This window comes from Gobio gobio (assembly GCF_949357685.1).
Source record: "Gobio gobio genome assembly, chromosome: 11".
NCBI classification, from domain to species: Eukaryota; Metazoa; Chordata; class Actinopteri; order Cypriniformes; family Gobionidae; genus Gobio; species Gobio gobio.
The window spans coordinates 9,161,124-9,178,128 of record NC_137104.1 but is presented as its reverse complement, the minus strand read 5'-3'; the positions used below and the strand labels follow the sequence as shown (position 1 = coordinate 9,178,128).

General features: G+C 36.6%; 2 protein-coding genes across 2 annotated transcripts in view; one reads left to right on the top strand and one right to left on the bottom strand.

Annotated features, from left to right (window-relative positions):
• The window catches only part of LOC307134481 (putative acyl-CoA dehydrogenase 6), a 30,282-nt gene extending 21,867 nt beyond the window's left edge, over positions 1–8,415 (top strand). Inside the window, exons 5-9 of the mRNA XM_079830267.1 lie at positions 1,165–1,332; positions 1,424–1,597; positions 1,938–2,099; positions 7,577–7,727; positions 8,015–8,415. Coding sequence (XP_079686393.1) covers positions 1,165–1,332; positions 1,424–1,597; positions 1,938–2,099; positions 7,577–7,727; positions 8,015–8,105 — 746 coding nt within the window. The 3' untranslated portion in view covers positions 8,106–8,415. The remainder of the gene's footprint in view (positions 1–1,164; positions 1,333–1,423; positions 1,598–1,937; positions 2,100–7,576; positions 7,728–8,014) is intronic.
• A 396-nt stretch (positions 8,416–8,811) lies between these two features.
• bet1 (Bet1 golgi vesicular membrane trafficking protein) lies at positions 8,812–16,781 on the bottom strand. Its single transcript, XM_079830285.1, has 4 exons — positions 16,621–16,781; positions 15,736–15,848; positions 9,780–9,836; positions 8,812–9,684 (listed from the first exon to the last, which is right to left on the bottom strand). The coding sequence occupies exons 1-4, from the start codon at positions 16,637–16,639 to the stop codon at positions 9,529–9,531; spliced, it is 345 nt and encodes a 114-aa protein (XP_079686411.1). The 5' UTR covers positions 16,640–16,781; the 3' UTR covers positions 8,812–9,528.
• Between the last annotated feature and the right edge of the window lie 224 nt (positions 16,782–17,005).

Genomic DNA, 17,005 nt, shown 5'->3' with positions numbered 1-17,005 from the left:
GCAGAGCTGTTTTTCATAAATGTATTCAATTTTGCATTTGAAGTAAAGCCACTGATTATTAAGGATTTGCAAAGAAATGTAAGTTTGTTTTATGGTGAAATGAGAGTACTGTATTACTTTATCTAACAGTTTAAGCCAACTATGATCTAAAGCTGTGGTTCTCAACCTTTTTGACTCGAAGGCACTTCATTGTTCAACATAAAATTTAAACGCCCCATATATTAGCCAAAATATTTGCTATATGATGTTTCTGCTTTTCTGCTTTTTTTATTAGCAGAAACTGGGATTTCAGTGTTATTTTTGTTTTTTATTGGTAATTTAAATGAAAATGAAATGAAATTGTATATAAATATTAGATGGAAAAAACTTAAGCTTAAGATATATGTTGCCTTCGCTGCTAACTAAAATGAATAAGTTGAAGTACTAAAATGACTAAAACTGAAATAAAAATAAAATCAAAGCTATATAAAAATATTTATATATATAAAAAAACTTAATAAAATATTACTTAAACTTTAACTGAAATTAAAATCAAAATCAAAAACATAAAAATAAAAGCGAATTCAAAATACAAAAAAAAAATAGTACAATAGTATATAAATAATACTAAAATAACAATGTTCAAGAACTTGTTTTTGGTCAATGAAATAAAATTGAATATAAATATTAGATGCAAAACTTAAGATAAATGTTGCCTTTGCAACTAACAGTACTAAAATGACTAAAACTGAATTCAAAATAAACCAAAGCTATATAAAAATGTAAAACAAATAATACTAAAACTAAAATGAAAACCAAACATATAAAAAAGCTTATTCAAAATGCTAAAAAAGTAGTGTATAAACAGTATATAAAAAATATATTAAAATAACACTGTTTAATAAGTTTTAAGAACTGTTCTTCAATAAAAACTAGATAGAAATCTTAGCATCTTTTAGCATTTTTATTATATTTAATTAAGTTAGAGTGTTTAATATATTAATAATAAGGTTAAATTAATATTATTTGAAATTTTTAAATATTATTATTATTAATTAAATTAATTTTAAATCACCCTTTGCCCCCCTTGGAAGTTTACTGAGGCCCTCTAGTGGACCCCAGCCTCCTGGTTGAGAACCACTGATCTAAAGAGTCTAGTTTGGGAATAAATACTGTCTCCTCCAGGCATCAAGACTAAAGCTGTCCGCAAAGGAGATGAGTTTGTCATTAATGGAGGAAAAATGTGGACTACTAATGGCACACAGGCAGACTGGATGTGCCTCCTGGCCAACACCAGCGATGACCCTCCACACAAAAACAAATCCCTAATCTGCTTACCCATGAATCTGCCTGGTAAGACTGTAGGCAAAAGCACAACACTTTTGGGAAAAGAGCAATTTGACTGCCAAAGAAAACACGTTAATGTTTTACCATACGTCCGTAGGCGTTCAAATCGCACGTAAGATCGATAAAATGGGCATGTGGTCATCGGATACAGCGGAGGTGTTTTTCGATGACGTGCGTGTGCCCTGCAAAAATGTCATAGGGCAGGAGGGAATGGGCTTCACTTACCAGATGCTACAATTCCAGGAGGAGCGTCTCTGGGGGGTGGCCAATAGTAAGTAATTCTTTCGGACTCCCACACATCCCACCGCACGTCAAACATTTCTCTTCACTGTTGGGATTGGCGTGGGTATGACGTCCGTTTGTTAATGTCTGTGGTGCTTGTGTGTGTACAATAAATCCAGATCACTCTCCTCTCAGGCCCAAATGTGTTTACAGATGAGTCAAACTCTGTTTTTTAAGTCGTCTGGAGGATCTTTTGACATCATCAGCTACAATTTCTGCCTACTACTACTAGTTCATCTAAACTATTCCCTCTATCATATATTTTGTTAAAAAACACACACCTTTGGTATGTTAGACCGGAGACATGACCTGATTTCTTGTTTTTCAAGTCCTGACGATGATGGAGAAAGTTGTCCAGGAAACCATTAATTACACCAGACAGAGGAAGATATTCAAACAGCCGATTCTGTACCACCAGACCGTTCACTTCAGGCTGGCTGAGCTGCAGACAGAAATTGAGCTGTTGCGCTCCCTTTTGCATCGCGCCACAGGTGAGTCCAGGCTGTTTCTTAAATTATTTTAGAGTGATTGGCCAAGACAGCTATGCAATTTCATGGGCTTGTGTCTGGTAGGTCTACAGGGCCACCATTTCCAGTTCAATAATGGAATGAAATAGTGTGAACTAGAGCTGCATGTTAAAATCCTTTGATAAGTACGATCACAGCGAACATTCAAATCGTTGTTGCCGCTGACCCAAATAGAGCAGTTGTCATGATATGAAACAGATTCACAAACATCTTTTCCAACACACAGTATCATTATTTCTGTTACAGTACTTCAAATGATCACAGAAAAGTACTAGGATAAAAGATTATAGTTTGGATATAAACATTGGTCTAGGGTAGCGATCAAAATAGAGTAAATCATTTGATGCGTCAAATAAAGATTGTATCAATTACATTGTTACACCAGTAGGTGGCGACAAGCAGAGGCGGATTAAAACCCTCTGGTGCTCTTCTGTCATTTCTGACTGGAAAATGTTCTGTTTTGAAACTTTAAAAGTCACTGCTTCATCGGAATTTTCTTGCATTAGGTATGTAAACACACAATAAAATTGGGGTCATGATTCGAGCATGCTAATTGGTCATTTAAAAAAAAGTAGCGTTCATTGTCTTCAGTCATAAATGGCCGACCATAGGAAATGGGAAATCGGCAAAAACACAAAAATTCTCTGAATATTTGTGCGTACAATCTACAAATCGGCCACGATGCTGAAAAAAAGTACACAGCATTAAAGGGGTGACACTCTAAAACATCAAGAGTGTGATATTGACACATCCACTCACACACACACGCACGCACACTTATACACACACACACACACCTATGAAAAACTGAACCTATGAACGACATTTAGAATTTTTTTTAAATCACAGCTTCATCAGAATGATATGAAACTTGGAGACTTTTCTAGCATTAGGTATGTAAACACACACAAAATTGATTCGAGCATACTAAGTGGTCGTAAAAAAAATACTCCCAGTTGTGCTCTTCGGTCAAAAATGACCACCATAGGAAATGAATGGGAAATCTGCAAAAACACAAATTCACAGAAAAAAAAATCTATATTTCTAACAAAACAAAAAAATCTAAAACTTTATAATAAATAGTCTTTGAGATTCTTTAAATATATATTCAAATCCATTAAAAAAAAAAAACATTAAATGTGTTCAAAAGAGAACTAGGGAATTCTCAAGCCTCTCCATAGAGACCTTATTCTTATTATTTCTTATTCTTTATTCGGATCCCCATTAGCTTCCACAAAGTGGTTGCTAATCTTCCTGGGGTCCACACAGCCATACAAGACAAAAAACATACAAATAAAATAAAATAAAACCAAAAATATGATTACACTAATCAAATCGTCAAACTATACATCTTAACAGATAGACCTCTGATTACACCCATGGTTGCATGATTTCTTAAATAATTTTAAAAGAGGGCGCTAATCTGCCTTCAAAAATATATATATTTTGAAGGCCTAGTCTCTATTTAAACCTGAAATACTGCAATAATAAAAAATACATAAAAAATAATAATGACAAAATTTTTTTTTATAATTTTCAATGGCAAAAATAGACCATAATTATTGCATAAATATAAAAAAAATACCATCAAATCATCTAAAAAAAAAACATATTATTGAAGAAAAATATATTGCATTGGTTTTACTGGGGTGGAGGAAGTTTAATTTGTAGGTGTCCGGTCACTTATGACCGGGAAGACAACCAATGCAACCCCTAAAAGAAGAGCAGCAGAGGGTTAAGGTGGTCAGTGGTAGTCAGGCTTACCCACGAGCAGGTAAACTATGTCTGCAGACTCCCGTTCTGAGTGAGATGGAGATGGTTGTGAGGCTGCAGCATCGTCGTGGCGGTCATCTTGACTGGTGTCTTTACATCCATCATAGATAACGTGTCGTTAAAAAATAGACCAGTCAGTCCTCCTGCTGTGGATCTTGTCTTCGACTGGATGAAGATTCAGCAGCCTTGAAGTATCCAGTCAATCTTGGTCACATTGTTCTTTTAACCTTTTTCCGTTTTTGTGCTCCACTATCGTACTTTCTTTCAGACATTTTGCCGCTATGCCGTCTTGCCCGTCTAGCAATAGCAGTAAATGAAAATGATTTGACCAGCAGCTGATTGGACAGATGTGACCCGAGGCACATCTATCCAATCACCTGCTTATTTTTAATGTTTCTTATGGGCTAATGAGGGTCTTTTTTTGCTGAAGTAAATTTAAAAAAAAGGTTGTCTGGCCAATCCGGGGCCCCTGCAAACGTGGGGCCCCTAGGCTGCACCCTACGTAAGCATGTGCGTTAATCCGCACCTGGTGACAAGTGACTGTCGTTGAATCATTCATTCAAGAGATTCATTCAAAAACTCTGATTGATCCAGTGATGGAACAAGGGCTGTTTCTCAATATGCGTTCTTGTCTGTACTTGCGTTCTCGTAGACTTGTGAAACTGACATTTAACAAAAAGGGACTGGGTTGTGTTTTATGTCATATTTAATTTTATTTCAGTGAAGATAATCAGAGTACATGTGCTCCATTTTGACTGATCCACATATTTAATATTTTTAAAATGTAAACGAAAAGAGGCAGGGTTGTTTTATATTTCGTTTTATAAATATGCATGCAGTGAAGATTATCAGTGTACACATTGCCTGAAAAATATTTGTGTGGCTATTAATATGTTTAAGATTTTTCAAATGAAAACGAAAAGAGTGGTGTTTTATGACATATTTTGTTTTATTGTAGCCTAAAATATACATATAGAGATAAACGGAGGGGGGACAAGCTGAGTGACACTATCAAAAACTCTGCTGTTTATTAGCAGAGAACCGGACTTGTGTCCTCCCGTCCTCGGGAGAATGTTCTTCTGAGTCGAACTTGGCAAGTCCGAGGATGCACGTACCCAAGGGCAAGGGCGTGATTTTTTTTCCCCCCTAAACTAGTTCAGCGGAAACTCCACACTGCAGCCGATTCTTAAGATTTTATTGGTCGTGTCAATCACAGTAATGATTGCCTACACCAAAGACTGATCCCTACCCCGTCACTGTAGCCTTAACCAATGAAATTAGCTGCAGGGTGGGGAAAAAATGAAAGTGAAAAAAAATCACGGCAAGTGCGAAGTTTGCGTACTTGGTATTGAGAAACAGCCCAGATGAATCAAGTCTTTATGAGCGAGTCATTGAATCATTCATTCAAACCGATTTAAAAGAAATTAATGCAAATTAACATTTTGTCATAACCTCTAGTAAATCATTTTGTTTTGTTGTCTATTCAGATCGTGATCTCTATTTTAAACCGTTTAAATCTGGATTCTCAATTTATTCAGAATTGTGCAGCTCTAATGTGAGCTTGTTTGCAATCTGTCCATTTTACAGTTTTCCTCCCTCATGAGGTGAAATTTAACTCTTTCCCCGCCAGCATTTTTGAGCATTTTTCACAAAGGTTTCATGGCTCCCAGAATATATTTTGTTATATGAATATGTGAAAGAAAAGAGCCTCTGCTTTTAAACAAAAAAAAAGTTTTAATCTAGCTTAATGCATTATTTTATCAATACTTCAATGTGAGTAAGTTTCATTTAAAAAAAAAAGCAACATTTAGAGCAAAAGTTTTTGTCAAAGACTACATCTGGTTTGGATTCAAAACAATGATCAAAACACAGATGGAGTCCATCAACACCCCCAAAGCTTCACGGTCCTATAGCTCGTCCTGGGTCGACATTTCAATTGGCCTATCTGGGACCCAGGAATAGACTTTTGTCCTCTGTAGTGGACATTATATTTTAGTGAATTCATGCATGTCACAGGAAGTCTGGATGTCCTGTAAAGAGCACATTCAGGACTTTGCAGAGAAACCAAACGTTTCAAGGTTTTACCAGGACAACAACAACTTCTTGGTCTTTAAAAACGGCTGACATTAATGTTTAGCACTTTTATGAAATATATTTTGTAATTAGAATTTAAATCTGATTACTTTTCAATTTGTTTGTCATAAATCAACATCTCAGGAAAATGTTATGGGGTTTCTAATCAAAATATGACTTTCTGTTACAGAACAGGGCATTGATTTCATAAAGGACGCCAGGAATTAAATCATGTTTATCAGGCATTTTGGAGACACAACAAGTGAATAGGGAAAGAAATGACATATCAATTTTCCTATGAAATATTAGATATTATTATGAAAATGTTGCCAATTATTACTCCCATTATTACACTTCTATTTTCATTACATGTTGCCCCAAGAACACATTAATATGCAAATTAGATGCGGTGTATAGATACATTGTATTGAATGGGAAAATCCATGTATGGCCATTTTACCCACATATTGCATAAAGTAAAATGGTATATCAACGCATTCCGTTATAGCTTTCATAACATAGTTCAGAATCATCTTTAAAGAGGCACTATGTAACTTTTCCATCCACTTGAGGTCGCCTTTAAAAAAAAAAGGTGTAGTTTGATGACGCCAAGTTTGAGCGCAGAATCTTGGGAAATGTGGTCTTCACCTCACAGCCGGTGGAAATCGGGCAGAAATCATGTTCATGGATGCGATTATTAATGTTACTGTAGTATGAAGCAGAGCAGGACCGAGTGTTGTGGGAGCTGAGAAAGGCCGCTGGAGCGATTGTTAATAAGATGAACGCAACACACACCTCATGAGCAGCGGGACTTTTATTATGCCACATTCGCCTGCGCCAGTTCCGCTTTTCCGGTCATGAGTATGAGGTAACGCAGCTCTGTTTATCAGATTAGACACATCTGAGTGTGTTGAAAATTATGTTATGATGTTACGGCTGCTATGACACTTGTTCACGCTGCAGTAAGAGTAAAGCGTTTCTGCAAAATAAAACCGGAACCCGAGGGGAACGTCACAGATATGACGCAATCGACAGGCGACTCCCTCACACGTCCCGGTTCTCGGTTAAAATAGCAATTTTCTCACGATTTACAAATAGTTGGAAACATTTGGGATATTGTAAGTACTCAACTGAACAAAATAACACTGGCCTAGTGGTTTTTGGACCAAAAAAATCCTGAAACCTAAAAATTGATTAGTGAATTAAATAAATACCATTGTTTTTGCCTATACATGCAATTTGATGTCGTGGTGTCAACTACAGAGGACATAGGTCATATCATAACATGAATAAAATATAATTTTGTACAAAAGTTTTTTTTTTTTTTTTTTTCATTTGTTTCTTATGCTCTAAAACAATGTAATGCCATGAAAAAATACTAAGCTCGAAACAAAACAAAAAAATCTGTTTCTGTTTAGTTTTTTTTTTGCCAGAATTTTGATCAGGAGAATTAGTACTCTTTCAGAAGATGCGTAATAGCGCCCCCTACCGCATAACAGTGAAAACACAGAAAAGCAGAAAATTCCGTCAATGGTGGGGAAAGAGTTTTTAAAAAATGCAGCTGAAAATTTATGTTTTCTGTGCACTTTCATTAGCTCTGTACATTAAGGGAAACGATGTGACAAAGTTGGCGTCGATGGCCAAGCTGAAGGCGGGACGACTGGCCCGAGAGGTCGGTGACAGCTGCCTCCAGTACTGGGGTGGCATGGGCTTTACCAGTGGCATCCTAGTCAGCAGATTCTACAGGTCAGTTTCTCCCATCTGAACTGAGGTGAACGCGCATGTGCGCCCAGAACTGCAGTGACATCTAGTGACATTTAAAAGCAACAGGTTTGGATTGCATGTATTCGCTCTTGGATAAGGGCTCCAATGAAGCAAACATATTGATACATATGAATGCGTAATATGCTCTTGAGGGTGTGGAAAGAGCTGTCAGTGCACCGAATAGAACATCCAACTGATTTTCAAAAGTGTAAAATATTGACAAGCCTAATCCTCATGTCACAAATAAATCTTTTTTTTTGTCTTAACAGGGACTCCAGATTAATGTCTATTGGTGCAGGAGCCGATGAGGTTATGCTGTCAATCATATGCAAGTACATGGACACTCTACCCAGGAAATGACATCACTACACTAATATGAATCCAATGTGGTGAAGTAATGCACTTAAAATAAACTTGTGAATCTAACACTAAATGTAAATGGATTAGTTAAATACGTTATAGTAGCAGTTACATCAACTTTAAGATGATTTGTAACATGCAGTCAGATATTGTGGCCTTAATGAAGACTTGGCTGATGAAAACCTGACAAATTGATATGTAACATAATGTACATTGTGATTATGGTTGTATATGACTACGTTTTTTAATATGCATGAAATCAAAATAAAGTTTTCAAAATTCTTAAGAAGCTCTTGAGGGCCACAAATGGAAACAGGACTCCAGCTTTTGACACATAAAGGAAATGTTTATGTAATAATTCTGGCAAAAAGGACATTTTACAAATGAGTCTCTGAAAAACTCAAACCATGCATTATGTTAACCACAGAGAGCAGAAAGGTTTGAGCAAGAACTTAAATTATGCATGACATTTCTGAAGTACACAGAATTCTGGGATGGTTTCTGATATGGTTAGGGCTGTCAAAACCACTAATCGCATCCAAAATATATGTGTGTGTATTGTGTATAATTATGTATATTTGAATACACACACATAGATGTATATATATACTTAAGAAATATTTACATGCATAAACTGTGTATGTATATATATATATATATAATTAATATTATGTATAAATATTTATATAAATATAATTTTTTTCTTATGTATAGATGCATGTGTGTATGTATACATAATTATACACAGTACACATACACAAACTTTTATTTTGGATGCGATTAATCGTTTGACAGCACTAGTTATTATACAGAAGTGAATTTTTACACAACTTCACATATCTCGGTATGGTTTTCACAGTCTCAAGATCAGCCCTTTAAACACTATATTCAATAAGCACACATTTTGTCAACTCTTTTAAAGATGTTGTGAAGACTTGCACGGTAAAAAGAAAGAGCGAGACTGATTAGGTCTGTGCTAAATTGTTTACACCCATCCAGCTTTACCTCAAACCTGAATTTCCGACTATACAATTAAAAGGCCAACTGTGATGTTGCATGTCGCTCTCTTAAAAGTATTTCCTCAGTATCCATAATATAGAGGTTAGCACACATTTATAGCACTGAAGTCCTTCTAGAAGAATAACATCATTAAAGGTCATTATTATTGAATATAAGAAAGACAGACGCATGTTAATCTTATCATGACCAGTATTACATGAGTAGTATTATCCCTGCACTGAGGGGACATTAATTTGGATGGGTTGGGACAATTTTTTCTTTCATATTGCACATTGTCACTCAATGGTTCAGTTTCTTTGTCCAATGTAAAGAACACACTCTTTTGTCACTGTGAGGATTCTGATCCTGTCCCCCAAATGAGCGTGGCACATAAGAAATGTCCTGGATCTCTTCGGTCCTGCGATCACCTCAGTTTGATCACCCAGTACAGGACAATGAACACAAACAGGGCGAACAGCAGCATGTAGCAGAACACCTTGGATTGGCTTCCCCTGGCGAGGTGCTTCAATCTACCGATGGTGGATCCCAACAGACCTCCGGTGGAGTCGAAGTCCGTGTCCTTGAGGAGAAACAAATGCGAGATGTTAAAGCTAATCAGATCAGTGTTTTGATGAAGAAACTAGATTTCATCATTAATCATTTCCCATCGCTTACCATTTCTCCCAGCATTTTATTCTGGTACTTGACTTCATTTCCAATGTCAATCGATAGCTGAAATGGATGGAAACAGACAAAAAAATATTTTTTTCCTTAGATATAATGTAATGAGTGAAAAGTAAAATAAAAAAAAGAATGTATATTTATATAATAAAATTATAGAAATAAATACATTATATAAAATATAATATTTGTAATTATGCATGGAGCTTTAATTATATAATTTCGTTTTATATTTATATTAGTGCTGCCAAAATACATTTGTTTTAGTTTAACACGTTAAAAATATTAATCTGTTTTTCCCCTCATCCTTCTGCTTCAGTGCTTGAATGGACAAAAAAACTAAATTATGCCAAAATGGCCGTTTTGTTGAGTATCCTCGCCAGCACCGTCTTTAATGATGAAAACACTTTTTGTGCACTTTGACAGGGCAAGTAAAAATCTGAACCGTTCTGATTGGGCCATTAGAAAAAAAATTAGCCCTGATATATTAAATGTACAGGTAAATTAAAAATTACATTTTTTTTTTAAGCCTAATGTTACAATTGAAAGCTTTCAATTATACTGTAATGCTGAATGCCTAGAATTATTGGCTAAAATTTTGAAAAATTTCATAGAGAATCAGTAGCAGTTTTGGTATCGGTGATACTGGCCTTCTTTCATAAAAAGATGCCATTAAACACATACCGGTATTTAAAATACAGGCTACTGTCATTATGTTGTTTCTACATTTATTTGGAGATTAAATGTGAAGTTATTACAATATAACAATATATTATAATTAGGTTTGGGTATCGTTTGGGGTTTTTTCGATACCGGTGCCAAACCGATACTTTTAAAACGGTACCGGTGCCTGAACCAATACTTTAAATATTAAAAAAAGGCCACAAAACGAGGTGGATGACATTAAATGGCTTTTTATTTATTTATTTTTTATTATTATTTAAATTGAACCATTTATTAAAAGTTTAATGTATACTTAAATGTATGAATATAAATAAATACAAAACACAATTTACTTATTTACAAATTATTATTGACTTATTTACAAATTCACAGAAAAACCTAAGCCAGCTAACCCAACTACAGGCCTAATTTAACTCTAAATAACAGTTACAGTTATAACCAGGGCTTAAAAACGGAAAAAAATATCAATCGGTTCACTCCGAGCAGAATCGATATTATAGCGTTTCCGTTTTTGCGTTCCTCAATAAACATTACTGTTCCGAAAACGGTTTGATTTGAAAAAATACCGGTTAATAACGTTATTTTAATTTAGCCTATTCTTTAAACAAATATGTATAAATAGACTTATTTTCACTCAATAATTATATAACGCATGGTAATTAAACTTGAATATTTATTTCATAACATTTTTAAAACCACAACAGAAATACATGCATTAATTACAAAGCATAAACAGCGGACCTGTTTTGGAGCGTTAGACAATCGAAAGTGGCCTCTTATGCCTAATTCTTTTCAGAAGAGTGATAACATTCTTTGTAACGTTACATAACTTTTTTTCCAACACGACTTGTTTTAAAAAATGTATGAATAAAGAATAAATAAACTGGATAACCATTAATGCACCGTCAACTGGTAATTTCAAAGCAAACACTGCGCAACACGTCCTTGCATCACATAATCAAATTCAGTCAGCTAATAAAGCTTGATCATTTAATGCAATATAACATACCATTTAATACGAAGCATCAACCGTCTATATAGAAAACATTGACCTGTCCTGTATTGGCAATCTCAAAAACTATAGGAAAAATGTTTGATAGATGCTAGTAGCCTACTTAGGCTTAAACGGAATCCATAAACTAGCCTAAATCAGACTATTTGAGCTTAAAGTCTGTACTGCTTATTTAAACGTTCGAAAAGAATGTCCTCCAATACCTGCACTTTCATTGTAGACCTCAGCGGGGAAAGAAATGTACTTGAGGCATGAAAATGCGCGCTCTATACTGACGGTAGATTCATAGATGATGGTGCGCGGGCATTTCACTCACGCTTGATCCGTCAACGTCACATGCTGTAGGCTACTACTCAATTCATGATTGGTCACTGCCAAATAAAAATATTAAAGAGAACGATAAAATAACGTTATTAACCGGTTAATGGTCATTTCAAATTAACGTTTCTGTTCAGAACGATTCAAATTGATTTTGATTTCGTTTTTGTTCCTCTTAAAATTTCGTTCGTTTCCGATTTTCGTTTTCGTTCCTTGAACCGGTTCGGAGCCCTGGTTATAACAGCAAAGTAGCCTGTATTCTTGGTCTGCTACACAACCAGCTTCGAGCTTCAGCTTTATTTTGAAATATGATAATATATTCTCTGGCTAAATATTTTAGAACGCATCGCCTTAATATTTCCATGGCGACGCGTCATGCATCTCACATGACACACAGCAGCCGCAATAGCGCTGACAGCTCAGCTGTATCGGGTTTATTTCGTTTTTTTTAATTTATTCAAAATATTCACAAACTTCTTAACTGTGTCACGAACTATATGATATTCTGATTTTCAAATATGTGTGAGTGAATGTGTGTTAGTTGATCTAAAGCGCAATGGGCGGCGCCATGTTAGTTTGCACCTCAGAAGAATCGGATCTGTCGGATTTACAACACGTAAATTCATTCACGTCTCACGAAATACATGAAAGTAAGTGACCAGTGAACTGGAAGAAGAATAGAAGAAACTATAGTTACTATATAATGTGCATGTATCTGATGTGAATAAAACACGTAGTCAAGTTAGCTATAACTGTCTGAAAGGATTGTTATTGCAGCTTCCATAGACATCAGTGTGTGTTTTTTGCTAGTACTTATGAGCATTTAAATGTCTGAAACCGGAAATAAACATGCTGTGGTTGAAAACACTGAATAGTTGTCATGAGTTGTGATGTGACCAGCGCTAAAGCGTCTGTATCTGGCTCGGCGCCAGCCAAAGCGCGAAAATTCTTTTGATTCTGATTCGGTTCGGTACATATCGGTTAAATAAGTGGTTTTGGTACCTAACCCTAATTATAATACAAAATATATTAAAAACTTTGTTAGGTGAAATTAAACACAGAAAAAAAAAATCTAAACAAAATTATAAAAACATTTGTTTTTGCCCCCCATTTTTCATGAGCTGAATTCAAAGATCTAAGACTTTCTATGTGCACAAAAGGCCTATTTCTCTCAAATATTGTTCACAAATTTGTCTAAATCTGTGTTAGTGAGCACTTCTCCTTTGCCGAGATAATCCATCCACCTCACAGGTGTGGCATATCAAGATGCGGATTAGACATCATGATTATTGCACAGGTGTGCCTTATGCTGCGTTCACACCAAACGCGAATAGAGCGTCAAATTGCCGTCTACACTACAGCGTCTAGTTGGACGCTTGAACATTTTGAATCCATTCACGCGTCCACAGTGAATTGGACGTGCGAATAAATTGAGCGTTTGAAGCAAAATTGACGCACGTTCTAGGCGCTCCAGGAGAAATATGTCATAAAACACCACTCTGCCTCTTCATTTTCATTAAAAATATATATTAAACATTAATAGCCACACAAATGTGGTCCAGGCAACTCCTACATTATCTTCACTGCATGTACATTTAAATATCCTTAAAAAATAAAGTTATGAAACTTCTCTTTGCCCTCAGTCAAAACGATTTGGCAGACAACAAATTATAGATTCATGACACCAAAGATCGCCCGTTAGATCCACACAAGACGAACCACTACAGGACATCAGAGCCGGCGGCAAACAGCAGAAGGACTGGCCGAGGAAAGGCTGCTCTCGCCGGGTTAATGAGAGCTGAGCAACCGGTGATCGCCTGGATCTCACAACTCCACAAACACAAGATTATTTTTTTTAAATAGGCGCTCTCTTTATAAATAAACCACAGATTTAAGCTTTAAACAACTACATTCTCACCTGAAAGTCTTAAAACTACATTTTGTAACACAATAGTAATATTTTTAAATTATGCAGGGTTTCTCATCACATCACTTTACCACGTGACAGCAGCAAACAGGCTCCTGATTGGTTAACGCGGCGCAAATTGACGCCAAAGTTCAGATTTTTCAACTCAGGCGTCAGACGCGAATTCGCTTCAAACGCTTGAATGCACAAAAAACACCACTCGCGCATAAACGTGCGTATCGCGCGAGATGCTCAATTTGCGTCATTCGCGCGAAAGAGGCAGAATCGCATCACGCTAAACGCGTCTATCGCGCCGCAGGACCTCCAGACAAGCGCCAATGCGCCTTTCCATTGACTTAACATTGAAATCACTCGCTCCTGACATTCTATTCGCGTTTGGTGTGAACGCAGCATAAGGCTGGCCACAATAAAAGGCCACTCTAAAATGTGCAGTTTTACTGTATAAGGGGGTCCGAAACCAGTCGGTATCTGGTGTGACCACCATTTTGCTCATGCAGTGCAACACATCTCCTTCGCATAGAGTTGATCAGGTTGTTGATTGTGGAATGTTGGTCCCCTCTTCAATGGCTGTGCGAAGTTGCTGGGTATTGGCAGGAACTGGAACACGCCGTCGCATATATGCCGATCCAGAGCATCCCAAACATGCTCAAAGGGTGACATGTCCAGTGAGTATGCTGGCCATGCAAGAACTGGGATGTTTTCAGCTTCCAGGAATTGTGTTCAGATCCTTGCAACATGGGGCCGTGCATTATCATGCTGCAACATGAGGTCATGGTCGTGGATGAATGGCACAACAATGGGCCTCAGGATCTCATCATGGTATCTCGGTGCATTCAAAATGCTATGAATAATATGCACCTGTGTTCGTTGTCCATAACATACCGCTCACCCACACAACGCCATACACACGGTCTGCTATCTGCCCTGTACAGTGAAAACCGGAATTCATCCATGAAGAGAGCACCTCTCCAAAGTGCCAGAAGCCATCAAATGTGAGCATTTTCCCACTCAAGTCAGACAGTTTGTGAAGAAATTCTTTGGTTATGCGAACTGATTGTTGCAGCAGCTGTCCGGGTGGCGGGTCTCAGACAATCTTGGAGGTAAAGATGCTGGATGTGGAGGTCCTCGGCTGGTGTGGTTACACATGGTCTGCAGTTGTGAGGCCAGTTGGATGTACTGCCAAATTCCCTGAAACACCTTTGGAGACGGCTTATGGTAGAGAAATTAACATTCAACTCACGGGCAACAGCACTGGTGGACATTCCTGCAGTCAGCATGCCAATTTGCACGCTCCCTCAAAACTTGCGACATCTGTGGCATTATGCTGTGTATCTTGATATGCCACACCTGTGAGGTGGATGGATTATCTCGGCAAAGGAGAAGTGCTCACTAACACAGATTTAGACAGATTTGTAAACAGTATTTGAGAGAAATAGGCCTTTTGTGCACATAGAAAGTCTTAGATCTTTGAGTTCAGCTCATGAAAAATGGGGGCAAAAACGAAAGTGTTGTTTATAATTTAGTTCAGTGTGTGTGTGTGTGTGTATGTATGTATGTATGTATGTATGTATATATATATATATTATATACACACATACATACACACATGTATATATAAAGCTGCATTCATAATTACAAAATTATATATACTGTATACATATATTAGTACTGTCAAATCGATTAGTTACATCTAACACACGCATACATACCAATTACAACTGATAGATGTGATTAATCAATTTGACAGCACTAATGTGTGTGTGTGTGTGTGTGTGTGTGTGTGTGTGTGTGTGTGTGTGTGTGTGTGTGTGTGTGTGTGTGTGTGTGTGTGTGTGTGTGTGTGTGTGTGTGTGTGTGTGTGTGTGTGTGTGTGTGTACGTACTAGTTTGCTGATGGTGCATTAACATTTGCCCCGTTTTAAATTGTATAATAAATCAGTAATATTAATATAACATAAGCTTTATATTTTTATAAATAAAATGAAATGCATTATGTTCAAGCCCACTCACGTGTTTAAGTGCGTTTACTTTAGCTTTCAGTCCCTCCTGTAGATGTTCGTTCTCCTCCTCATACACGCTGTATCCACTCGCTACGTAGTTGCCTTGTGGAGGACCTCCCTCACCTAAAGAACAAAAACTATCAGGTCAAATTCTCTACAGATTTTCTGTTTCTCTGTATTTTTAAATACAATATATGATCACAGAAATCTATTTCAAACTTTGACACATATGAGTTGGCATGTATGAATTGATTTGACTTGTCTAAGGAGGGCAGGGCCAATCATTTTACAGAGGCTGACTGGGAAAAACTTAAGTGTCTTGACTTTTTTAAATACATTCATCAGAAACTACTGAACTTCTAAACGTAACAGACTATGAATTAAACCTTGATAGAAAATTCTAAATAATTTGAAAATAATTCCTGCTATCACTGTAAAGCTGCTTTGAAACTATCTATTGTATAAAGCGCTATATAAATAAAGGTGACTTGACTTAAATAAGCAAATTTAGTGGCTGTCCAATTTTATTTATCAGTTAAAATTAGCCCCTTTACGAACGTACTTTTATATAATATTTTAATGGTTCCTTTCAATAAAACGGTTTAAATAATATCGAAGAAATCTAGGATGTGTCATTTATTTTGTCATACACGCAAAAACACTAGAAACACTCATTCATGTTTACCTGTCCTATGTAACAACTGACCTAATATAGAGAAAACTAGCCAATTATTGTCTGACACCGTTGTTCATCCAGATGGTTCTCCAAGCCTGGGAACTGTGATATTAAGCCTGATTTGGCCATACAATGTTTGTGTAATCTCGCAAACTGTAACTGGCTTAGCCTAGCATGAGCTTCAAACATAACAACAGAGAGAAACATAACGTTACTCACCCAAACCTGCACGCCTCATTGTGGCCCGGAAATCTTTATGATATGATATACGATCAGCACAGTTTGAGTGTAATGTAACAAATATTAGCTTATCTTGCTATTGAGAGCCGCTGAACTTTCCCCTTCCAACTCAACAAGCGCCACGACACCCTACGGAAGCCGCGAAGGAGACAGCCACACGCGAAAGGGTGAGTGGGTAGTGAAGTTTGTACACAGGCTAAAAGTACAACTCACCCTGAAATCCAAATGGACACTTCTTATGTTTTGTGGAATATTGCAGTGTTTATTATGATTTTTTTTTTATTCATGTGCCCTCAATCTTTTCTCAAAAGACATAACTTCTCATCTTCTCTAATAGTGTTTACTGGCTCGGAGGCGGAGCAAC

Coding starts and splice junctions, on each gene's coding strand:
- bet1 (XM_079830285.1), bottom strand. Junction 9,837..15,735: donor AAGTAAACGCACTTAAACAC/GTGAGTGGGCTT, acceptor CATCCATTTCAG/CTATCGATTGACATTGGAAA. Junction 9,685..9,779: donor ATAAAATGCTGGGAGAAATG/GTAAGCGATGGG, acceptor TTTCTCCTCAAG/GACACGGACTTCGACTCCAC.